General features: G+C 37.7%; 5 protein-coding genes and 1 gene segment (V, D, J or C); 5 read left to right on the top strand and 1 right to left on the bottom strand.

The window, feature by feature from the left end:
- Positions 1-2041: 2041 nt before the first annotated feature.
- LOC121884584 (retinal cone rhodopsin-sensitive cGMP 3',5'-cyclic phosphodiesterase subunit gamma-like) lies at positions 2042-4530 on the top strand. The gene is made up of 5 exons (XM_042393442.1): positions 2042-2076; positions 2631-2730; positions 3646-3816; positions 3921-3961; positions 4066-4530. The coding sequence occupies exons 3-5, from the start codon at positions 3662-3664 to the stop codon at positions 4140-4142; spliced, it is 273 nt and encodes a 90-aa protein (XP_042249376.1). The 5' UTR covers positions 2042-2076; positions 2631-2730; positions 3646-3661; the 3' UTR covers positions 4143-4530.
- A 762-nt stretch (positions 4531-5292) lies between these two features.
- Positions 5293-6574, bottom strand: LOC121884819 (tetraspanin-10). Its single transcript, XM_042393835.1, has 3 exons — positions 6485-6574; positions 5799-6394; positions 5293-5631 (listed from the first exon to the last, which is right to left on the bottom strand). The coding sequence occupies exons 1-3, from the start codon at positions 6572-6574 to the stop codon at positions 5325-5327; spliced, it is 993 nt and encodes a 330-aa protein (XP_042249769.1). The 3' UTR covers positions 5293-5324.
- A 1557-nt stretch (positions 6575-8131) lies between these two features.
- On the top strand, positions 8132-13542 carry LOC121884593. Of its 2 annotated transcripts, none has more exons than XM_042393459.1 (5): positions 8132-8239; positions 10733-11321; positions 11650-11752; positions 11887-12016; positions 12798-13542. In XM_042393459.1, exons 2-5 carry the CDS (start codon positions 11232-11234, stop codon positions 13075-13077), a joined length of 603 nt encoding a protein of 200 aa, XP_042249393.1. In that variant the 5' UTR covers positions 8132-8239; positions 10733-11231; the 3' UTR covers positions 13078-13542. The 2 variants fall into 2 exon arrangements, with proteins under 2 accessions (XP_042249393.1, XP_042249394.1); XM_042393460.1 differs by having other exon boundaries at positions 8134-8239; positions 11890-12016.
- Positions 13543-14973: 1431 nt separating this feature from the next.
- LOC121883928 lies at positions 14974-15803 on the top strand. The segment is given in 3 exon segments: positions 14974-15016; positions 15084-15406; positions 15528-15803. Coding segments are annotated over 3 exon segments (642 nt in total).
- A 699-nt stretch (positions 15804-16502) lies between these two features.
- Positions 16503-20500, top strand: LOC121884866 (immunoglobulin lambda-1 light chain-like). Its single transcript, XM_042393926.1, has 4 exons — positions 16503-16609; positions 16696-17018; positions 19000-19036; positions 19903-20500. The coding sequence occupies exons 1-4, from the start codon at positions 16570-16572 to the stop codon at positions 20226-20228; spliced, it is 726 nt and encodes a 241-aa protein (XP_042249860.1). The 5' UTR covers positions 16503-16569; the 3' UTR covers positions 20229-20500.
- A 501-nt stretch (positions 20501-21001) lies between these two features.
- LOC121884865 (immunoglobulin lambda-1 light chain-like) lies at positions 21002-25324 on the top strand. 3 transcript variants are annotated; one of them, XM_042393924.1, is made up of 4 exons: positions 21002-21116; positions 21209-21536; positions 23969-24000; positions 24802-25324. In XM_042393924.1, exons 1-4 carry the CDS (start codon positions 21077-21079, stop codon positions 25125-25127), a joined length of 726 nt encoding a protein of 241 aa, XP_042249858.1. In that variant the 5' UTR covers positions 21002-21076; the 3' UTR covers positions 25128-25324. The 3 variants fall into 3 exon arrangements, with proteins under 3 accessions (XP_042249858.1, XP_042249859.1, XP_042249857.1); XM_042393925.1 differs by lacking the exon at positions 21209-21536 and adding an exon at positions 22736-23061 and having other exon boundaries at positions 23967-24000; XM_042393923.1 differs by lacking the exons at positions 21002-21116; positions 21209-21536 and adding exons at positions 22548-22649; positions 22736-23061 and having other exon boundaries at positions 23967-24000.
- Positions 25325-25537: the final 213 nt, after the last annotated feature.

The following is a 25537-nucleotide window of genomic DNA, read 5'->3' on the forward strand; positions in this document are numbered from 1 at the left end:
TCAGTCGGCTTTAACAGCTGTAGAAACCTCTGATGGAGTTTGTGTCTGCACACATGTTCACTGTGCTAATACTAATAAAGGTTCACAGTTATCACCGCTAGAGTAGCGAGGAGACATAAATTAAGAGACTTGAGATATACCCCTGGTATGTCCCAGATAATTAATTAATGCTGATCACCTGGTCTCATGATCTAATTCCCTTTCTAGGTAATAATGGTGCCAGTAAGCCTATATGTTGCCTAATCGATTTTGCTGAATAGATAAAATAAAATAAAATAATCTCATCATACATCATAACAAAGTCGATGGCTGCTGCACCTAAAATATTTAGTTTTGTTTGTTTTTTAAACATATGATTAAGAAGAAAGGACAACTAATCCAAATGGTGGACTTGTTTTTATCTCAAAGTGATACATTGATAGAATAGACGATCTTTTCTAGAAACGTCATCCTGATTGGCTAAAGTAACTGCAGTCACTTCTATCTGCCACCAGATGGCGTCAACACTTCAGTTTGTTTGAACAATGCTCCAATTGTCCAGAACTTTGAATTTCAATGATCATATTAAATTGAAAGTGCAGATGCAGCTCAGTTCAATCAACCATTTACACTCTGTGTTATGCTTATATTAAATTGGACCGTCTTAAGCAGATCTAAATTTACAGATCTATACTATCAGGGAGATAATTTAGAGCACAATCAATTAATCCTTGGGCCCCTGTCAGTAAATCATAGGCTAAGTCAATAAAGCCAGTATCTGACAAGTAGCTACCAGAATGTTTGCATTTATCTACTCTCCTATTCAGAAAGTTGGTCCACCGATGCATTTACAAGACATGAGGACTGTTTAGTTTTGTCTTGCAGGGGCTTAGGACATGAATGGACACACTGTGGTCTACGCACCTGCTCCTCTTTGTCGCTGGAACTATCCTGAAGCAGCCTCAATCCAAAAATGTCAAAGCTGGTTTTAGTTGATTCCAGATAATAATAATAAAAATAAAGGACGTGATCATATTTGGAATATTAGAAAATGCACAATTTATTTATTTTAAAAAATCGTATTCAACAGAAGTAGTATGGTGAAAAGTTTACTATTTAATACTAAACTAAGACTAAGTCAACTTAACTCAAGCAAACACTGTAGCAACCAACATTAAATGACAGTCTACTAGAGCTGAAACAAAAGTTGATTGATGGACAGAATAAAAGTAAACATAGTGATGCTCAGTGCATAAAGTAAAAAACGTTCTGCATTCAGAACTTTACTTAAGCAGAAGTACCCATTATGCATCACAGAAGAAGTACTCATTGTTTTACTTGTTTTACTACATTGTAGAAGTAATAGTTCCCTCTGTTATTGGTACTGATGCATTAACATATAAGCAGCATTTTAATTATGTAGCTGATTGGGCTAGTGCTAACTACTGTTGGGTCATATCATCTTTAGCAATGTATCCTATAAATTGAAGGTATACTTTATATGCAAACATAACTTAATAACTATAGCTGTTCGATAAATGCAGTGGATTAAAACAAAATATTTCAATTTGAAAGGTAGTGGAGTGGAAATATACAGTAAAGTACTGATACTCAAGTAAAGTGTAACTGCTACGAAATTGTATAAAAGTGCAGTTCTTGACTAAATGTACTTACTTTGCACCACTGTGAAACTAAACATTTGCATAAATGTATAAGTGAGACTAAATGATTAAATTGGTGAATCAAAAGAATCTACATATTAATCAATAGTGACCATTAGTTGGAGCTCTGCAAGCACAGTGGGCACCATATTAATCTATATCTCATTCAGCATTTTGTCACTGAGCATCAGACATGTGGCACTCAGCGTGTCATTGATATTTCCAGTAGCCTAAGCACTCCTGAGCCTGCATGCTTTTCAATGTGTGTGGGGGATTACTCAGAGAAAGTGATCTCATCAAAAACTCACCATTATAGATCATAAAAAAGTAGAAATACTGGTATCAAATGCATCCTCTGATCCTAATGCTGTTTTTTTGATTGTGCACAGATTGTTGGCTGAATCTGTGAGACAGACAGTGAGAGCAAATAAATCAGGTAGGAGTGTATCCTTCCATCTCTCGTGCACATGCATGTGTATGAGTAGTATAGATTATCGAGACCATCTGATGAATGGACCAGGTGTGTGTTTATTTGTAGGGGTGGGTGGAGTTGGGGGGATTACCAGTGAGACATAATGCAACTCAATCTGAGAGACTGCTGATGAAAGGAGAATGCTGCTGCTGTTCATGCTAGCATGTTCTCGGCTGACGTACGTTGCATAATATTGCAGGTGGTGAGGAGTTACTGATGAGAAAATCCCACAGCTCTGTCCCTTCACTGCACATTTCTGGAAGGTTGTAGAAATATGCAAATGGCCACCCCAACACACATCCTTATTGTTATTCTAAAACATCTGCATTTGTCTCCTCTGTCATGTGTCTGTTCAGGTAAGTCTCAGCAACAGCGAACTGATATCCCCTCAACTGCCTGTCAGCCAATCCCTAATGAACATACTGTTCCATATACAATATGAACGTGCGTACATACGTGTGTGCGAGTCATGAGGGGCCTGGATAGTTCATTAGCTGATAACGTCATAATCTTCTCAGAACCTGAGGTGTATAAGAGGGCTCCACTGAACACAGCTCATCATATACCAGCAACCTAGACCTCCAACATCACCAGCTGATACATACAGCAACACAGGTGGTGAGTATTAGCAACAACTGAATTGAATGCAAATATACTTTTTGGACACATGTCAATTTATCCTATGTAACAGTAATATTGCTATATTGCATATAACAATTTGTTTAACAGTATTTTGCCTCTTTTTTTGGCACCTTCAACTTCAGATGTGACTTTTTTTGATTAATATGTGGCAAGGACTTCTGATCCACATAACTTTTTTTTTTTTTTTTTTAAATTCAGGATTTTTTGTATGTATTTCATATTTAAATTAGATTACAAAAAGCAGATTCACTGTAAAATTTTACTGGAAATTGGAAAATGTGTATGTGTACAAGAAAAATAACAATGTGTTTTTTTTAAAAAGCAATATTTAGATTTTTTTTACAACAGAATTTATATATTATATGTAGTCAGATTATGTAACCAAACAAATTTACACAGTTTGATATGCTTTTTAAAATGTTATTTAATTACTGGTTCTTAAATGACTATATACCAGACATGGCTACACATTTTCGTCATTAAAGAGTTACAGTTCTGAAAATTTCCTGTTTAGTTTCTTACCAAATCTACTTTCCATGGTACATAATTTGATTGAGTATTTTGTGAGCTGCTGTCAGATCAGGACGACAAGCAAATTCAGCATGTCCAATCACTAATCTGATTATCAAGATGCTGTGAAGCTTAAAGGCATTGTAGAGGGTCAATTAATGTGAGCATGGGATTACAGGAGCCTTCATTGTCTGTACACATATCTATGTTTCTTCAGGTATTAAGTTATTGGCAGAAACTGCAAAATTCAGATCAGTAGAAATTCATATTGATTATTGTTCTTTTTGAAGCAAAACTTCAATAAATTTGGCTATGATACCCAACATTTCTTATTTTTTTCATTCAGTTTTTATGACCCATTACTATTCTGTCCCATTACAGCTCAAACAACAGAAGTATGAATTTGGAAGTGGCCAAACCTGAGGCGAAGACTGGCAACAAAGTTCCCCCCAGAACTACGGCCCCTGGATCCCCACGCAAGGGCCCACCCAAGTTCAAACAGAGGAACACCCGCCAGTTCAAGAGCAAGCCTCCCAAGAGAGGTGTCATTGGGTAGGCCTTTTTAGAGTTAATGCTCTTGAGTAAAATCCAGAAAGTTTGTCTTTAAAAATGGCAAATTTCCCACGATAAAGCTTGTGATTTTCTTTCTCCCTCAGCTTTGGAGAGGACATCCCTGGAATGGAAGGGCTTGGCATTGGTAAGCAGAGTTGGCACAGTTACGCGACCGCACCACTAAACACTACACACAAACCAAACATAATTAACAGACTAATTAATCACTATTCTTTCTTTTTTCAACAGACATCACTGTAATCTGCCCTTGGGAAGCATACAGCCATCTAGAGCTGCATGAACTGGCTCAGTATGGCATCATCTGAGGCTCTGCATTATGAAATGATTTTTGTTTGTACCAAAGGGAACTGATGTAGCAAGTTCAGCAACTTGAATTTCAACATTCAACTCTAGCAATCTCAATTTATAAATAACTGTTTGTTTGAATTGTGAACCACAAAGTAAAGAACTAGCATATCAAGTATACATCTGCATATTGTGGATGCTGCTGAAGCTCTTTTATACAATATATCTATTTTCATAAGACTCTCAAGCTGCCATTTTAATGTCCATCACCCACTGATGCTGAATGTGTCATTGTGTTATTGCCTGAGTTTGGAGAGGAGAGCTGTAACTGAAAGCTCAGGTTACTGGCTTAATTGAGGGAGTGTCTGCACAATGATTGTCAGCATCATGTTTATTATGTTTAATCAAACTCGGAATAAAGCTTGGAATTTTTTTAAAAACAATTTCAAACAACTTTGTCTTCATTTTTGTTCCTCTGTGCCAATTTGATATCTCATAAACCAAAACACTGTGCTAACAAACAATGCTAGGCTACTGTGTTTTAAACATTAGAATTCCAATAATAATTCTTCTTTATTTGTCCCTTTTCAGAAAAAAAAAGTCTGAGAGTAGAACATGTCAGCTGCAAAATAATCAGAAAAGTGCATAAATTACACATGAATGTAAAAATAAGGGTCAATTAAATTCTGTCTATTCCCATGTAATGTGTGTGCTTCTGAGCATTTCACCAAAACTGATCATTTTTGTTTTCGTAACAGCCCATGAGAATAATTAGGGCTTAAAATAAGAATTCTAGGGTAACTGTCACATTATTTCTAAGTCACACTTCTTTTTGGAAATGGACACTTATATTGTAAGTATCCCCAATAGATGGCCTGTTTGCCTGGGTGAAAGGGTACAACATGCTGTCATCAAGCATACACGTATTATGCTTGTTTTTACAGCAAAATTGTGGTATAAGGCACATACTGTAGATTTAGATTTAGCTAAGCCATCAGGGGCCATGTAACTAAATGTTAAATGTTCAAAACCAGAATCAAAAGCTGAATTTTGCCAGCAAATCATGCATTTTGGTCTGTCGCCTTGATGTGTTATGTTCCTCAAAATTAGTACTTAAAGTATGGTAAGACAAACAGGGCAGAGATCCAAAAGCAGTCAGCACTCATTAAATATCAGCATACAATTCCATTCATCATTCCACATTATATATACACTTTATGCCACTGGATGCTTTCTAGCAGCCTTGTAGTAATAAACAGAGTCAGAATCTGGACCCCCAGTACGACGATGGTAACTGTCCCTATCAGGCCTTCGTGCTGCTCAATCCAGCGAGAGATCCCACCCAGACAACCACCTAGGAAGATCACACTCTGAGCAGTAAACTCATCCAGCAGCTGGGCTCCTACACCACACTGAGAGTTCCACACAGTGCCGTTCTCCAAAGGGTCAATGCAGCATGTAGCAGGAACCCCGCATGACAGCACACCCGGAGCTGAGCAGTTGTAATATCTGAGGAAAGGAAAGGAAAACTTAAAAAAGTACAGTATGTTCAGTTTTTCTGTCCAACAACACACTGAGAAGCATTTTTTGCTTTTCAAGGCATTCCTACATCATGAGGAATAAGTTATGATGTACTTTTTATTTATAAATACCCGAGTTAGTCACACTCTACTCACATGTTGATCTCCCAGTCACGGTAGTTATCTGCTCCACAGCACTGCAGATTAAACTGAATCTCGTCTGTGATAAACCTCAGATCCAGATCATCCTGGTAGCGCGCCATGGCAGCTAACATCCCTGAACGCAGGACTCCTCTAACCTGATCTTGTAGACTGTAGGCCATAATGGCGGTTAGCACCTGTGCTGTGATGAGCACCAGCACAACTGCGGAGAACAGCTTCAGTAAACAGCAGTTCTCTCTTAAGGCGCCAACGCAGCCTGACAGGCAAAGCATAGTTAGCACCATACCCATAGTCACAAGTATCAGCATCGGGTCGGTGCCTATACTGCCAATCTTCTCCTTGGCAAATGACTCTTTGCTGATGAGGCCCCACATCCCTAAACCAAGGACCACCAGGCCTAGAACTGTGAACACCAGATTGCATAAGAACAGGAAGTATTTTAGAAAATAGTCCATCAAAGAATAACTGTAGTAGGGTTGGATCCTTGAGAATACAAGGCTATCGTCCTCCTCTCCATTGTTTGTCCCTCCTTGGTGAAACTCAGTGGTCACATGGGCAACCTCCTCAGCATCTTCCTTTGCAGAGCCCGCCTTCAGACACAGAGAAAAGCATCTAAATACCATACCTATAAGAGTGAAGTGCATAAAGAACCAGACAGAAGTTTAAACATGGCCCCTTACCTTTGGTATAAGCGGACTAGACTCATTCTGTGTGGTGTCCCTCCGCAACCAGGGCAAAGGGATACTTCTTATCAGCATATATCTCCTCATGTTGTCAACCACTGGGAGATGATCCTCCCTGTGCTTTTAGCTGGTCAGAATGACACAAACTGAAGTGGAGCATAGGGGAGCATTTGCTACAGTAAGAACAGAGGAGCATGTGAGCTGAGGTGCAGTAACTATGCTGTGTTTAGCTCCTGGCTGTGAAGCGTGGGATTTCTTCATCATGTGAGAGTCACAGTTAGGGGATTAGACGGTTATCGGAGTGTGTGTGTGTGTGTGTGTGTGTGTGTGTGAGAGAGAGAGAGAGAGAGAGAGAGAGAGAGAGAGAGAGACTCACACAAGAGGCTTTTGATGTGAGGTTTACTCACATAAACCACAAAGATGTCAAAGTTTTAAACCATTATTGTTATGTAATGATTTGATTCTACTTGGAAAAGACAAAGTGGGTGGTCAAAGAAAGAATGCATGTCCATTTAAAAAAAAAAAAAAAAGTTAAACCTTGAAATAGTGAAACTGAATTTTATGACAAAAACTCAACAGACTTTAGACTCAGTGTGTCACTTTGCACCTGTAGCCAATTTGAATACTCCATACCAAGACATCATGACTAAGTACCTGTGTAGCTATATAATTAGCTGTAGCTGTATTAATATACAGTTAAGTTACAACAAATACACATTTTAACCAACTTTGCAATCACCAACACCACTTTTTTAAAACTCCTGGTAGATTAGTAATATTTCTGGCCCTAACTATTCACACATCTGACTATTTATTTCATCCTACTCCATTGACAGCCTCTGGCACTGAAAATGATGATTATTACCGTATTAACAGATACTGCCTTTATCTGCTTAAAAGGTCAAATGTCATCAATGCAGATCAGATCTAACATCCGAGAAATATACTTGTTATCATGTGAGGCTGTTTGTTGTCAGTTTTTCTCAGTTTCATTGCTGGAACAGTTATGGCTGATTGTCAGCTGGCCTTGTATAATGGACTTATCTTGTCAGTTGGAATATAGCAACATAATTCAAAATCTATAATCTCCCACAACCTCTTATGGTATACAGCACCTGTCTTTTGTTGTAGCGAGAAAAAGTGATCCAGGCTTGTTATCAGTTGCATATTACTGGCTCCTGCAAGGCTATTCACTCTGTTTTAGCAGAAAAAAATACTCACAGACATACACACACATTAAATATGAATTTTTCTATATTGTTCCTTTTCTGTGTTTTAGCCACATCAACACTGAGCATAATTATTCCGTGATCATTTCTGTTAATTTCTTATGCCTGTTTGTTTAGTAACTTTATTGCAAAACTATTCACCATAGATGTTATGATGTTTCCCATGATGCAGTATGAAAATCTCTGATGGTGTAGACAGGACTACATGCCAGAAAACTATAAATACACATAATTATAACCAATACTTTATTGCAGTTGTTGTTTGTAATAATCACACTAATAGTTGATGAGTTGTACATATTGTTATTAACAATTTATGCTGATATTAACACTGTGTTAGCCACAATTTTAATGTAGTGATGCAGTTCCTCACTGTGACCACTGGAGGGCAGTGAACCCTTGAGATTCTAAACACACTCAGGTCAACCATCTTTGCACCAAGCAGGTACTTTTCCAATTTAAGTCAAAGGTCACACACTGGCAAACCTTTGAAAAACCACACCTTCAACCTTCAACAGATCAGGTATTGTCTTGTTTATGTGGTCCCTCTTATTCAAGAACCCCCTTTTGTTCAGAGTAATTCACTATGAAGACAGCATTTCTGCAATTCTGCATGCAGTCACCATGCCCAGCCCAAATGAGCATGTTAATCTCAATGAATGATGCATGCATCTGTTGGTCCAGTCAGTCACAAGATGCATCATCTCAGCAACTGTCATCAAAAGCAGATCAGCATTGTAGGGACTACAATGCTTGAACTTGATGCAAAATGATTCCTTCCCTCCTGTAAGGCTCATCAGGCTATGTGTCTTCGTGGTCATCTGTCTCCTTCTGCGTTGGAAACATGGGAATCCTCAGGGTGCACCTTCTGTTTGGCAACAGAGTTGATATATTTCAGTTTAACATGTCTCTGATAAAGTCATTATAGAGTAATGCGCTGCTGTGAGTCAATAAAAAGTATCATGTGAGAGAGCACATGTGACGGTGAGTTAAGAAACAGAGAGAGAGAGAGAAGCCAGTTTATCTCACTCTCTGGCTGCAGGTCCACTGCTGTCATTCTTTCCTCTGCCTGTGCTGGACTGGGCTGCAGGGAGCTGGAAGGCAGTCAGTCTACTGCTGCAGACAGAGCCTGAGATTGACTGGTGGTGGGCTCCAGGAGGTGTGGCATTAGTCCCGCCACAAATCTGTTTCCACAGTAATGGGTATTAACAGAAAAACAAATTGTGATTTGTTATACTCATTCCTGAACTGCCAGATTACTTTCTGTGGATAGTTCATAATAGTTTCACACTAGCATGGTTTTGCCTGCCTGACAGTGCAGATACAACTTTGTCTCTATGAAAATATATTTATACACACAGTATTACTAGTTTGCACCAGCAAATACCAGATAAACATGTGTGGAGTGCCTGCATTCAATGCTTTAAAATAACACATTAAGTGATGGACAGCAACTAAGTAAATTTACTCTGTACTTGACTAAACTACTTCCATTTTATGCTACTTCATATTTCATACTACTCCGCTTCATTTCACAGGTGCTATTTATTTGGCAGCTGTAGTTACTGTTTACTTTGAAGATCAAGTCTTACATACAAGATCAGCTCAATTTGATACATTGCTATATATTAAACTACCCAACCACATATAAAAGACACAAAAAAGTAAAAAAAAAAAAAGAGCTTCATTGCGACCAGCTACACATAAGACGCTGTAAAATTAGAAGCAATAATGATCCAGTTAAAAAATATAATATTGACAGGAATCATATGTTTACTTTTGATATTTTAAGTTCATTTTCCTGCTGATACTTTTGTACTTTTGATGCATGGCTTTTACTTGCAGTGGAGTGATTTTACCTTGAGTTATTGCTAATTTGCTTGATTCTCCACTGAACATAATGCAAGACACACACTTTCACAGTCAATAAACATTCTGATAGATTCAAAAGACATCCCCACACAAAAAGGCATTTATAAAACTCAACAAAAAATATTCCTTCAAACTGAACAAAAAAAAAAAAACAACAAAAAACAGGGAAGCATGATTACATGATTATTAGAAGTTGGATGTCAAGTGTTTTTTTGTTTTTTTTTTTACATTCTTTTACAAATCTCACTGTTTCCTTGTTTATAAATCTTTTGATGGGATAGGATAAATAGAACATTTAGTTCCAACTCTTTGAAAGGAATCCAACGCCCTGTGTTGTGTTGTCAGCACTGAGGATGTATGGTATTGATGGAATAATGTTCATCCTACTTGCAACATACAGTACAGTATAGTCTCTGTGAGTTTAAAGTTGGTGCAGATGGCAGGGAGTGTTGCCCAGTCGGATTCCTTTTCAGCAGCGTACTAGTGTTGTGTAATATATCAATACAACAGCCTGCAGACATCAGCAGGATGGAGCAGCATTCACAGTCTTTCCATTTTAAAAGGTGCTCCAAATAGAATAAGGAGCTGTAATCTGGAATAGATCAGATCTGGAATTTCTTGTGACAAAAGAAGATGAGAAAAGGTAGAAGTGAAAAGGAAAACCATTGCTTATGCCCAGTATTTAAAAATGAAGGAAAATGTGCTTTACTGATCTATATTTTTTTTGGAGGAGGGGGGGGGGGGGGGGGGTCCAGCTGCACTTGCCTGTCCGAAACTGTCCAGATTATAGATATATTGAAAGAATCTGAAACAAAACTAAAGACTTGTTGTTTCTCCCTCCATCAACAGTATGATTATTTCTATGTACATATCTGGTTTCATCAAAGCTTTATGTCAAAGATTTATGTCAAACCTAATGGATTAAATCAGGCAACTTCTTATTTGAGTTATGGCCGTGGGCGGTTTTCGGTTGAAGGGATCTCTTGGGACCTGTATATAATACGTAACGGCTGTTTTAAAATTGGCTAGACACTCATCAACAAAGCAGACATACGCAGGATCTGCTGCTGCATGAAGAATAAAATGGTATTTTATTAAAAATTTTGACAACGAAGAACATATACTTTCATTTTCTTATTTGCAGCTTCATCAAATACATGTGGCTCTTCAGGTTTCGACAGTTAAAGGGACCATTGCTGGCTTCGTCTGTCGTAGCCCAGATGTTGAGCAGATTGTATTACAGTAGGCAGTAAGAATGCTTGGCTCGATCAATACTGCTACATCAAACACCTCCTCTGGATCGGTGCCTACAGGGAGTACAGTTGCCCACACTGCTCACACCAGCAAAAAGATATGTGGAGGACAGATGGAGCACATACAGGGGATTATCATGACCTCCCATTCAGGCTCTGTGAGTTATTTATCATTGTAGCAGATGCATAGGCTGCAAGACACACAGGGTCAAGCATGAAGATTTGCCTTTAGTGCCATGTTATGTCTGTACATGTGCATGTAGCAGTGTGCATGCATGTGGAAGGAGCAGAGTGTGTCACCGCCCTGCATCTCTGAAGTGGGTGGGAGCAGGTGGGGGGAAAGGCTCCGGGAGTTTGGGGAGGCAGTTATAAGAGAGTGCTGCCCAGGTCATGTTTTCTCAGTTGTCACTGTGGAAGGATCGTACCACAGTGATTTGCTGCTGTGACCTGGAGAGACCCCTGGCACTACTTCACGGAAAGGTATAGTAAAACCCACTGCCAATATGACTAAACTTGAAATTCCTTTCACTCTGTTTCACCTACAGGGCAGTAAATCTAGGTCAAGATAGATTAGAGAAGAATAAATTTCCTCAAATATAGGCATGTGTCAGTCTTACTTCGGAAAATCATAAAATGCCATAATGTGGATGAAAAAAACCTTCTTAAATTTAGAAAAACAAAGTTCTTTGAGTTATTAGCAGAAGCTGCTAAATATATTAATACATTTACAGTGGAATTTTAACTTTGTCAGCAGGTATAAGAGGTTTTTTTTTGTTTCTCAGCATGTCTGTATTTCTGCTTATGCCAGGTGATGAACATTAGGATGAAGGGGGTTCTGGTCCTTTTCTGCATGATCTCGACATGCAGAGCTCAGAAATGGAAACAGGAAACCTCACCTTGGGACCCTAAAGGTCAGGGACGATGTGCCGTCATGCTTGGTTTTCCACAATCTGTAAATGATTATCATAAATGTTACATTTTGAAAGCAATTGAATCCAGGATCCTTCACCTTTCAGGTCATGACTAAATAAATTTCCGTGTCTAGTAGAACCCACCGATGCCAAGACGTGCTCAAACCTTACACAGGTACTGGACAACTGGAAATTTGCCATTCTAACCCAAGTGAAAGACCTGCTGATCAATGACCACTCCTCTGTCCTTCCTGAGTACAGCAGGTGAGTCACACTGGCTTCTGATCTGACTGTAACTGTGCTGTAGTGATGATAGTACAGACAAACACACTAAAACAAGAAGAAAAAAACAAATGTTGAGTAAGAGAGAGGTTTAATGTGCAAGAATAACAGAATAACAGTGACGTCAATGAACAATTTATTATTCCTCACAGTCATGTGAACTTAGTAGCTAACTCTTTGCTCTTTGCATAACCACAGACCTATCACAGCCAGTATAACGATCCACATTTGCTCTGGTCAACACAAAGCCAACTCTGCTTTGTAATGACCTCACTTTGGAGACAGTGCCAACAGAAAACGGGAAATGTTGCAGCCTTGTGTTCTGGTGTTTCTGGCAGACATTGCTTCAAGTTGCTGATCCTTGATTAGGCCCATGATACCAACAACAGATAACATGTGTAGAAGTGTGTTTAATATGGACACTCTCCAGTAATAGAGTGAATAGCATCCTCAGTTCTTGCTTAAATTTGGGCCAAAAAACAACTATTTTTATACTTCTTTTTGGGGACTTCCATTCTTTATGCCTGTTATCCTGATGTTTCCTGCAGATGATGGGACTGTTTCTGCTTAACTGCATGTCATGACTTTGTTCATGTTGCCAATTGACTTGATTCTTCTCTTGGTAATTGTTTGCCCATAAACAATGCTGCTATTTCATGTGGGCTTGTGGAACATTGCAGTGCCAAAGTTATGTGACAAGCCATTCGAATGTTGAAACCATTTATTCATTTGTACTTTCCCAAATATCTCTGCGTTTATCCAGGATCCAGCCTCTGTCAGATGCTCTGGGAGACCTCTACAAGCAATTTAACACACTCAAAGATGAGCTCGGGGCGCTCACCGCAAAGCTTGACAGAGTGGAGGCTTTTGTGGATGACCTCAAGGATGGTAGATCCAGGCTGCCTCAGCGACCCATACAAAGGATTCACCCCAATGTTGGTCTGAGGTCTCCAATGCGAGCACAGATGAGGGTTCCTGACAGGAGGATTATTACAAAGCCAACACCAATCAGAGTGAGAAGGAGAGGACAACAGAGACCTTAGACCTGTTGCCTTTATGGCTTTTGTCTAGTATCAGTGCTGATGTATTGCTGTGAACAAGAGTTGATATGTTTATATATTTTCAGAAGAAGATGAGTGAGAAGATGAGAAGAGTTTTATTATTTTATTGATGAGTGTGATGTGAGAAAGGGTCACATAAATAAGGCTGCATGGCGTAGACACGATGATAGACCTCTATATTATTACCAGTAAATTTCCCTTTCTGTACAAAGTCACTTTGAACCACAAGGTGGCAGCATTTATCAATTTATCAACTGTCATCCTGCCGCTCTATACAGTATAATAGCAATAGCTGGACTTAATGTTACATAATGGCTGAAAATGTTGTCTAATGCAGTACATAGATACTTTTTTCACATTGATTAACATTGTATGGCATTTGTTTGTATTGCTTGATATATTTGGACTATGTTACCTAATTCATTATTAAAAACAGACTCATATTAATCAACTGGTACTTTGTAAATGGACTGCACTAATACAACACTTTTCAACCTCAGAAGTACAAAATGCTTTACAATGTTCCCCTCATTCACACACTCACACACTAGTGGTGGTGCTAGACAACACATCAGGAGCAATTTGGTAAGTTTAGTGTCTCGCTCAAAGACACTTTAACATGTAGACAGAAGGAGCCAGAGATTGAACCTCCAACGCTGTGCCACATCTGCCACCAGTACCGATGGAATACAACAGCATGGATGACATACAAAAGTTTTCAAACAGACTTTTTAATTTATTTTATATTCTTTTCAAATTGGTTTACAAAAGTATATTAAGCAAAAATATTTGCTTAATCATTTTTCCTGTCTGTCAGCACAAGCAAGATTGAAGCAAATCCTGTTTCTGACATCTTGATGGGTTTTGGAGAGCATAAACAGTGTGAATCTTGTCCTTGTTCCAACATAAAGAAATAAATAAGCAGTTTTTGATGTTCAGTAACAACACTGCACAAAGTTTATTTGATTCCGGACAGCTGCAAAATTCACTCAGTATAATGAACATGAAAAGCTAATGAGAGGTAACTAACCATCATGATGGTTTGATAAAATGAAAGATGTTTTACCCTGGAGATTAAAAATAAAGTAACAAAGTAACAAATGCTTGACAATAAAACTGCAGCTTGTCTTATGCAGATCATGATATTCTTACATTGAACCATGAAACTTTTTGCCTACTCTGACAATAATGGAGCAAAACTGAATTACCTAATTAATATTTTTTTATCTGGTATACACATAAAATGAGTAACAACTGAAACTGAGTTTTCATCCTTGATCAGTGAAGCATCACCTCTCTCCTCCTCCCTCTCTTTCTTCCCAGGATGCACCTACAGGTCTCCTCTCCTTATTTATAGCTCCATGTAAATGAAGAGGTCAAGTGTCAGCTCTCTGAATTAAAATCATTCAGACACTTTACCTTTTAGTCTGTCAATTATGTGCATGTGTGCTGAACCAGAGCTTGCATCCTGCAATAAATGTCTCCTGTTGACTTATTAGAAACTTGTAAGTTACAAGATGGTGATTTTTTATAAAACTCTAATTACAATAAGCAAAATGTTTCAAAGTTCTAAATCTTTCATGCATGATGATCCATTACTATTTGCAGGGTTTTTCTCACATCATGACATTATTGTATTTTATAAATAAAAGTTTACTTGAGAAGTTTACTTGACTACATTGACAATAGTGAATAATGACATTTCCCTCCACAGATGAAAAGAGACAAACAAATATCAAAAATTGTGCAGATTGAACCAAAGCTCCTCCTCCTGTCAGTTACTCTCAGTTTCAGTGTCGTATTAAACTGCTTCTCCAGCACCCCCTCTCCTCCATCCTCCAGACCCTCTAATCTGTCAGCAGTAAGCTCACTTTCAACATGCTGGGGACCCTCTGCACTCTCATCACTGCTCTAACATGTAAGGAAGCTGACTTACTGCAGCTTTGACCTCATGTTGGATTCATCAGTCTGTGTGCTTCTCTTGACTCCATGTGGTGTGACGGTGGTGACACAGAAGCCTCCTGTTGTGACGGTGAGGAAAGGAGAGACAGTCACCATGGACTGTAACCTGGGAACTGTTACTGATGAATCAGCTCGCTGGTATAAACAGATACCAGGAGGAGTTCCTCAGTATGTGCTGAAGTTCCATCATGACTTTAGCTCGGTATATCATGGCTCTGGTTTCTCTTCTCCCAAATTCACATCTAATCATCAGTCAATGACAGATTATCGACTGATCATCAACGGTGTTAAAGGGGGAGACTCAGCAGTCTATTACTGTGAAACATGGGACAACTCTGCTGAGGAAAAAGTATCACAGTGATTTACACTGTGACAAAAACCTCCTAACTAAATACTGCTTTTTGAGTCTCTTACAGATGTTATCTGATAGTAAAGACATAAAATACTATGTATAACAACGGAAAGAAGAGATAGTCTCCATGGACTGTAATCTGGGAACTGTTACTAACAGTGGTGTTCACTGGTATAAACAGATTCCAGGAGGAGTTCCTCAGTTTGTATTGTATTTTATTCACACTGCAAGCTCTCCAACATATGGCTCTGGTTTCTCTTCTCCCAAATTCACATCTAATCACCAGTCAACATCAGATTATCGACTGATCATCAACAATGTGGAGGAGGGAGACTCAGCAGTCTATTACTGTGAAACATGGGACGAATCTGTGAATGAGAAGGCATCACAATGATTTACACCATGACAGAAACCTCTTCACTAAACACTTCTGCTTTTTGAGTCTCTGGCACATAACAACTGCAATTCACAATATTTTTTTTCAAACATGTTCTTGTTCAATTCTCTTTGTCGATTCTAACTATGATCTTTCCAACATTATATTCACTTGTGCTTTTCATTATGCTTAAATAATAAAAAAGCCAAGCACCAATGAGTGCACCCCACCTTCATCCACTATATCCGACATTTTGATATAAATCAGGCTTAAATGCTACTGTATCTTCCCACTAAACATGTTTAAGTAATTGGAAGTTTACTGTTCTCAACCCCAAAACATGATAAAAACTTTCCTGAGACAAATCCTCTAATACAGAGGTAGTGATAATTGTTACAGTCCTAGGTGCAGTAAAAATGACAGTAATCTAATTGTGAAGCTAAAACAAAACAAAATCAAAAAGTGACTTACAACAGATCATCTAGAAACAGAGATTCCTGTTTAAGAATTTAGACGTGTGAAGATACTGACATGAGAAATACAATATGCTCATAAAAAACAAAAGGGAAGCAATTTATTGTGTAACTGAATAATTTGAGAATAAACCACATATCTGATGTAGTACATTGATGAATGAAAACTGCGTTGAATGTTGAAACTCCTCCTCCTCCACTTCTCCTCTCCTCAGTGTCTTTATAAGCTTCAGTCTCTCTTCTCCTCACACTCCAACCCTGCTCACCTCTCAGCTGGACAGTAAGGAACGTTTACACCACACACTGACAACATGCTGGGGACCCTCTGCACTCTCATCACTGCTCTAACTTGTAAGATATTCTTTTGATTCATTTTATATTTCATATTTTCAGGCTGAAACCTTTTAACTCATGTGTTTTCCTGTGTTTGTTGACAGATGTTGATGCAGCAAAAGTTGTGACCCAGACGCCCACTGTCCACACAGTTTCTACAGGACAAGAAGTTGTTCTCAACTGCAACATTCAGAGAGATGATGGAAAATATGTCAGCTGGTATAAACATGTTCCTGGTAAAGTTCCTCAGTATGTTTTAAAATTTTACCATTCTCACAGTTCACCCAAGTTTGGAACAGGATTCTCCTCAGACCGATTCAACTCTAGATCCTCATCAAACATAGATTATCAGTTCATCATTAAGCGGGCAGAGGCAGGAGACTCTGCAGTCTATTACTGTAATACATGGGACAGCTCTGCTACGGAGGACGTATCACAGTGATTTACTCTGTGACAAAAACCTCTTCACAAAGTACTTCTGCTTTCTGAGTCTCTCACACATCAACTAATGTTCTCTGTAGCTACATGAGACTTTAAAAAATTACTACAAACCAGTTTCATCAATCTATTCTTAAAAAACACTCATTTCATATAAAGGTTTAACTGAAGATTTCTTGAAGAGATAATTAAATTCAATGTTGTTGTTATGCAGATGATACCCAATTATATTTATCAATGAAGCCTGATGAAACCAATCAATTAAACAAACAAACAAGCATGCCTTAACGACATAAAGACCTGGATTACCTGCAATTTTCTACTACTAAACTCAGATAAAACTGAAGTTATTGTGCTTGGCCCTAAACACTTTAGAAACACATTATCTAAAGATATAGCTACTCTGGATGGCATTACCCTGGCCTCCAGCACCACCGTAAGGAATCTGGGAGTTATCTTTGATCAGGATATGTCCTTTAACTCCCACATAAATCAAATTTCAAAGACTGCCTTTTTTCACTTATGTAATATCGCAAAAATCAGGCACATCCTGTCCCAAAAAGATGCAGAAAAACTAGTCCATGCATTTGTTACTTCTAGGCTGGATTATTGCAATTCCTTATTATCAGGCTGCCCTAACAAGTCTCTAAAGACTCTCCAGCTGGTCCAGAATGCAGCTGCACGTGTACTGACTAAAACTAGAAAAAGAGATCACATTTCTCCCATTTTAGCTTCGCTACATTGGCTTCCTGTAAAATCTAGAATAGAATTTAAAATCCCTCTCCTAACTTACAAAGCCCTTAATGGACAGGCACCATCATATCTTGAAGAGCTCATAGTACCGTATTATCCCACTTGAGCACTGCGCTCCCAGAATGCAGGCTTACTGGTGGTTCCTACAGTCTTTAAAAGTAGAATGGGAGGCAGAGCCTTCAGCTATCAGGCTCCTCTTTTGTGGAACCATCTTCCAGAGTCGGTCCGGGGTGCAGACACCCTCTCTATGTTTAAGAGTAGGCTTAAAACTTTCCTTTTTGATAAAGCTTATAGTTGGCATCCTTCCCTGGGTATTGCTACTTATTGTTATTGTTATGATTGTTGTTATTCTGACCCCCCCCCCTCTTTCCCTCTTTCTTTCTCTCTCTCAACCCAACCGGTCAAAGCAGATGGCTGCCCACCATGAGCCGAGTTCTGCTTGAGGTTTCTACCCGTTAAAGGGGAGTTCTTCCTTACCACTGTCGCCAAGTGCTTGCTCATGTGGGAATTGTTGGGTCTACATGTGGGAATTGTTGGGTCTCTGTAAATTAAAGAGTATATGTTTGTATGTGAATGACTTTTTGGAAAACAAAAGATACTTTCTTACGTGTTGAGCTTAAATGAGGTCAGAAGAGAGAAAAATATTCATAGAACAAAAATGGTTGATTTAGCAGATAATATTAATATCATTTACAAATACAGAACTGTGGGACTCCAAACAATGTCAACAATACACAAGAAATAACACAGGACATAATATAAAGCCTGATGAGTGCACTATATTATGAGACATTTTTTTCTGTGTAATTATTTTTTTTCAATTCTTTTGGTTTGATCAAAATATGATGTTTGAAGATGGTTCTTGGAGGAAGCAAGTTAAATATACACTGGATTTTATATCACCCTGCACTCAGTAATACCCATGTAAACTTTGCTGCCTTGTGTGAATGATGCATTTATGAAGGAAAACATTTCCACCATCATCCCTCTTCATTCAATGACTTTTAACATCAACATGAAAACAAAATGATGCAACAGAAGATTCAGAAACAATCCTCAAGTCCAGCAGTGTTTTGGAATATAAACAGTGATGAAGTGATGAAGAGAATAAGATGTTGACAGTGAAAGTTGGTCTCAACAGGATGTTTCAGTTTCACTCCCCTCATTAGTGAGAGTCAGGAGGTTTTTGTACAGCCATGTGTACAAACTGAATCACTGTGGTATTCGGACAAGGCACCAAGCTGATCGTGACAAGTAAGTACTTTTAAATTGATCATAAAACAAGATAGATTTATTGTTTCTGGTGTTTATAAGAGAAAATAATCAATGTATGTGTTCTTGACGATAATGTTTAATATGTTTTTCACTGAATTGTAGGTTCATTTTGTACTTCAGCTTTGTTAAACTATGTCTTTGAATGCAAAGACACAGTGTTTACACAATATTTAAAATGTTTTCTACAGATACTCTAAAGTTGTGTGTATTTATGTTTAAGAGATGTGCAAGATTTTGTTTATTATTTACATTTAGTGAGAAGTTCTAACATTTTTCTAACATTGACAAACACTGAATAATCTGCTAGAGGAATGTTATATTATCTGTCAAAAGTATTTTACATTATGATATCAATACTAAATTACTGTGCTTGTGTTGTTTAATTACTAATCTTCTAAAGTTTAAGGATGATTTTGAATTTATCTGGATTATGAGTTTATTTCAATTCTGTTTTTTTCTTAATGGTTATATAAACACCACTAAAGCAAAGTGATATACTTTCATTCCCCACTGACTGAAGTGATTTCAGTAGAATTCAAACACCACTTTGTAAGACAAAGAAGAAAAATTAATGTTTTTTTTCCAACTGATCATTGTAATCTCACTTCATAATTGATAAAAATTTGTTTAAAAAATTAACACTGCTCATATTTGAAGAGATGATTTTTACATGTTGCCATTTGAAATGCTTTTCACTTTTTCTGTTTGATTGTTATATTGTTGCAACATCTAAAGAATGAATCTGGTAGTGTCATACTTCTTATAAATGATTTAATTTCTATTTTTTCAGTTTTTTTCATGACTTTAATGCCAGTTTTGTATAATTGTCCTTCATGTATTTTCAGGCTCCAGCCTCTCTCCTCCTGTCCTGACAGTCTTCCCTCCGTCCAGTGCTGAGCTCCAGTCCAACAAAGCCACTCTGGTCTGTCTGTCCAGTCAGTCTGTGCCTTTTGCAGATGTGACCTGGTTGTCTGCTGGGAGTCCAGTGAGCAGTGGGATCTCTAGCAGCACCGCTGTTCAGCAACCAGACCAGACTTTCCAAGTCAGCAGCTATCTGTCCATCCAGACGTCAGACTGGAACATGGACAAGGTTTACACATGTAAAGTGTCTGCGGGCTCCCAGACTTCAGAGAAAAACATCAACAAGTCAAAGTGTCCCGCTGAAGAATAGTAGAGGACCAGAATGAGCATTTAAAATCTGTTTCTTTACTGATTGTGCTGTTTGCTCATAACAAGGTTTAGATGTTAGTAAAGATGTGTCTGCATGCTTGTAATAAATGTTGTGACAGTTAGGTGGAGGTGTTGTATCGGCTTTGCAATTGTTGCATCTTTGAAGAGATGTTAAATAAAATAAAAGCATTGTGATAAAACATCATAGTTTGTATTTTTTTTATTCTCATGTAAATACGATTTAAAACAGTAATGATTTAACTGCAATAAGTGTAACCTTCACTACATTTTATTTGTCCTGTAATGTTCATCTCACTGATAATTACAGTTAATCCAGAACACACAGATGACAGACTTATGTGTAGTTTATTCTTACTGAAATATCTATTATTATATATAAATGAAGAAAGCTACATTGTATTTGAGTTTACATTTGCAATGAAAGCACAAGAGAGAACAGAACTTCTTCTTCATCTGGTTTTAGATTCCTGTTAACATGTTGAGAAATGCAATAAATTAAGTAACAACTGAAACTGAGTCTTCATCCTTCATCAGTGAAGCATCACTTCTCTCCTCCTCCCTCTTTTTCTTCCCAGGATGCACCTGCAGGCCTCCTCTCCTTATTTATAGCTCCATGTAAATGAAGATGTCAAGTGTCAGCTCTCTTATCATTTAGTCAATCAAAGAGTTTGCCTCTAATCTGTATATAATGCGCAGTCACTCTCAGTTTCAGTGTTGTATTAAATTGCTCCTCCAGCACCTCCTCTCCTCATCCTCCAAACCCTCTCATCTGTCAGCAGTAAGCTCACTTTCCAAGTTACAAGGCCATTCTCAGCACACACTGACAACATGCTGGGGACCCTCTGCACTCTCATCACTGCTCTAACATGTAAGGAGGCTGACTTACTGCAGCTTTGACCTCATGTTGGATTCATCAGTCTGTGTGTTTCTCTTGACTCCATGTCATCTTGTTGTTTCCAGGTGTGAGTGGTGTGACGGTGGTGACACAGAAGCCTCCTGTTGTGACAGTGAGGAAAGGAGAGACAGTCACCATGGACTGTAACCTGGGAACTGTTACTAACGAACGAGCTTGCTGGTATAAACAGATTCCAGGAGGAGTTCCTCAGCATGTTCTGAGATTTTATCATGGCTGGAGCTCTGTATATTATGGTTCTGGTTTCTCTTCTCCCAAATTCACATCTAATCATCAGTCAAAATCAGATTATCGACTGATCATCAACAATGTGGAGGAGGGAGACTCAGCAGTCTATTACTGTAAAACATGGGACACCTCTGTGAGTGAGTACGCATCACAGTGATTTACACCGTGACAAAAACCTCCTCACTGAATACACTCACTTCTGCTTTTGATGCTGTAAGAACGTTCACTAAATATGAAACCATCCATTAACCAAAGCCGTATCCAATTGACCCATGTTACATGAGAAAATATTTCTAAAGTATGTCTCTACTTTATTCTACACAACAACAGTAAAAGTAATAGTTTACATGAATCCATCTTTTCACTACTACAAACATTCACCCCTGCAGTGTTGAAAGGAAGCTGTTACAATAACAGATTGTGGTTTTATCTTCACAAATAAAAGCAGCTTTAGACTGAAACCATGTTTGTGATCACACAATAAAAAAATGCCCAAATATCTGTATTGAAGAAAATGATCCAACTACACCTTCAGTATAATGTGTTTGTTCATCTAGCGGAGCTTTAATGCACATAACTTGACAACCATCTTAGATTTTTATGGTTTAGGTTTTAAACCATTAGATTTATGATTTTCTTTGTTTTCAGGCTTAAGTTTGAAACAACTGAACTCAATCAAAAGGGTCATTTTTTTCTCAGACTAAACAAAATGGAGATATTATTATAAAAATGTATAGAACCACTTTTTTATCTGCAACACTTTCTGTGACTTACCAATGATGAGTGACTGCGTCAATTCAAATATTTCTGTTTTTTCTAACATGTGAGATGTTTTATAGCAGTGGTTGATGATAGAGTGATCATCTCGTCTGCTTCTCTTGATGACAAATAACCATGTTGGCTTTTATTGTTATGAATAAGTGATGTGAGTATGGAGACACATGTCATCAAAACACCTTTATAATGAAAAATAGATATATGATCAACAACAACAGCAGTAACGCTTTTTGCCTTGAAATAATTTGTCAATGTGATATGAAACCACATATGTGATGTAAGAGATTCATAAATGAAAACAGTGTTGAGTGTTGAAACTCCTCCTCCTCCACTTCTCCTCTCCTCAGTGTCTTTATAAGCTTCAGTCTCTCTTCTCCTCACACTCCAACCCTGCTCACCTCTCAGCTGGACAGTAAGGGACGTTTACACCACACACTGACAACATGCTGGGGACCCTCTGCACTCTCATCATAGCTCTAACATGTAAGATATTCTTCTGATTCCTTTTATATTTCATATTTTCAGCCATAAACCTTTTAACTCATGTATTTTTCTGTGTTTGTTGACAGATGTTGATGCGGCGAAAGTTGTGACCCAGACGCCCGCTGTCCACACAGTTTCTACAGGACAAGAAGTTGTTCTCAACTGCAACATTCAGAGAGATGATAGATATTCTGCCCGATGGTATAAACAGGTTCCTGGTAAAGCTCCTCAGTATGTTTTGAAATTTCACCATTCTGACAGTTCACCCAGCTTTGGAACAGGATTCTCCTCAGACAGATTCAACTCTAGATCTTCATCAAACATAGATTATCAGTTCATCATTAAGCGGGCAGAGGCAGGAGACACTGCAGTCTATTACTGTCACACATGGGATGACTCTGCTAAGGAGCACGTATCACAGTGATTTACTCTGTGACAAAAACCTCTTCACAAAGTACTTCTGCTTTTTGAGTCTCTCACACAACAACTAATGTTCTCTGTAGCTACATGAGACTTTAAAGATCAATACAAACCAGTTTCCTCAATCTGTTCTTAAAAAAACACTCATTTCATGTAAAAGTTTAGTGGCTGATCTCATGAAGAGATAATTAAACTCAGTGTTTGTTGTTTTTTCCTTTTCATTTGCACTGGACAATGCAATGCAAAGACATTGATCAGTGATGAACAAATATAAGCATAGAGATTTATTCTTGACTTTGGGGACACATGTATGTGAGAAATATCTTAAACACTCGGGGAACAGCTCAGTAAGTGGACCTTGCTTTTAGATCATTTAACAGAAGAAACAATGATTTCTCTAAAAACACTTCATTTAACACAGGACATAATAAACAGCCTGATGAGTCCTCTGTTGCACAAGCAATTTTCTGTGTAATTACTTCTTTTTGATTATTTTAATTGCTTTGAATAAAATTTGATGTTTGAAGATGACTTTTGGAGGAAGCAAGTTAAACATACAATGATTTTTATATCACCCTGCACTCAATAATACCCACATAAACTTTGCTGCCTTGTGTGAGTGATGCATTTATGAAGGAAAACATTTCCACCATCATCCCTCTTCATTCAATGATGATATTTGGACTTTTAACATCAACATGAAAACAAAATGATGCAACAGAAGATTCAGAATCAATCCTCAAGTCCAGCAGTGTTTTGGAATATAAACAGAGTGATGAAGAGAATGAGATGTTGACAGTGAAAGTTGGTCTCAACAGGATGTTTCAGTTTCACTCCCCTCATTAGTGAGAGTCAGGAGGTTTTTGTACAGCCATGTGTACAAACTGAATCACTGTGGTATTCGGACAAGGCACCAAGCTGATCGTGACAAGTAAGTACTTTTAAACTGATCATAAAACAAGATAGATTTATTGTTTCTGGTGTATATTAAGAGAAAATAATCAAATTATGTGTGACTTGTTGTTGTACTTCTTTCAGTGAATAATAGATTTATCTTGTACTTTAGTTATTTAGATACTAAACTATGTGTTTGAAGACAAATGAAATATCTGTAAACAATCACAATGTTTAAAATCCACAAATATTTTTATGTTATTTTATGTTTGAGGCATTTTAAAGAGTTTTTTCTTTTTTTTAAATTTAAATATTTTGACGAGATTTAACCTTGTAAAGGCATTCTAGCTACAGGTTTGTAAGGTTATCTGTCAAAATTATTTTACATCATGATACTGATAGTAAATTACTGTGCTTGTGTTATTTAACTACTTATCTTCTAAAGTTTGATGGTGATTTTGAATTTATCTGAACTTAATATTGACTGTTTAAAAATAAATATGTATTTTTCTTTGATGCTCAGACACCACTAAAGCAAAGTGACTACTGATATATTAGAATTTAATTTTTTGACTGAAATTATTTCAGTAGAATTCAAATACCATTTTGTGCTTGTGGATTTGTTTCCAATATGAAAAATTATACAGAGATAATGATTGAATTTCTGAGTTTGTGATTGATAAATGTTTTTGCCATTTAAAATGTTTAGTTTTTTTACTTCATCAGCATGATTGTTATATATTGTCAAAACAATGAATGAATTAATATGTTACAGTACTGTTACTGTCAGTATTTGTGTTACTGATTTGATGTATAACTGTCCTTCATGTATTTTCAGGCTCCAGCCTCTCTCCTCCTGTCCTGACAGTCTTCCCTCCGTCCAGTGCTGAGCTCCAGTCCAACAAAGCCACTCTGGTCTGTCTGTCCAGTCAGTCTGTGCCTTTTGCAGATGTGACCTGGTTGTCTGCTGGGAGTCCAGTGAGCAGTGGGATCTCTAGCAGCACCGCTGTTCAGCAACCAGACCAGACTTTCCAAATCAGCAGCTATCTGTCCATCCAGACTTCAGACTGGAACATGGACAAGGTTTACACATGTAAAGTGTCTGCGGGCTCCCAGACTTCAGAGAAAAACATCAACAAGTCAAAGTGTCCCGCTGAAGAATAGTAGAGGACCAGAATGAGCATTTAAAATCTGTTTCTTTACTGTTTGTGCTGTTTGCTCATAACAAGGTTTAGATGATAGAAAAGATGTGTCTGCATGCTTGTAATAAATGTTGTGACAGTTAGGTGGAGGTGTTGTATCGGCTTTGCAATTGGTACATTTTCCAAGACTTGTTTAATTAAATAAAAGCATTGTGATATAAAAAATGGTTTGTATTTATTTGTTCTCATGAAAAACTTAAAAACAATTTTAATTGAACTGCAATAACTGTAACCTTCACTAGATTTTATTTTTCTTCTGATGTTCATCTCACTGATATTTACAGTTAATCCAGAACACACAGATGACATTTAAGAATTTTATATTGATATCGGGTTGAAATGTGCAATAAATGCATAATAAGGAACAAACTT

Source organism: Thunnus maccoyii, chromosome 18 (genome assembly GCF_910596095.1).
Source record: "Thunnus maccoyii chromosome 18, fThuMac1.1, whole genome shotgun sequence".
NCBI lineage: Eukaryota > Metazoa > Chordata > Actinopteri > Scombriformes > Scombridae > Thunnus > Thunnus maccoyii.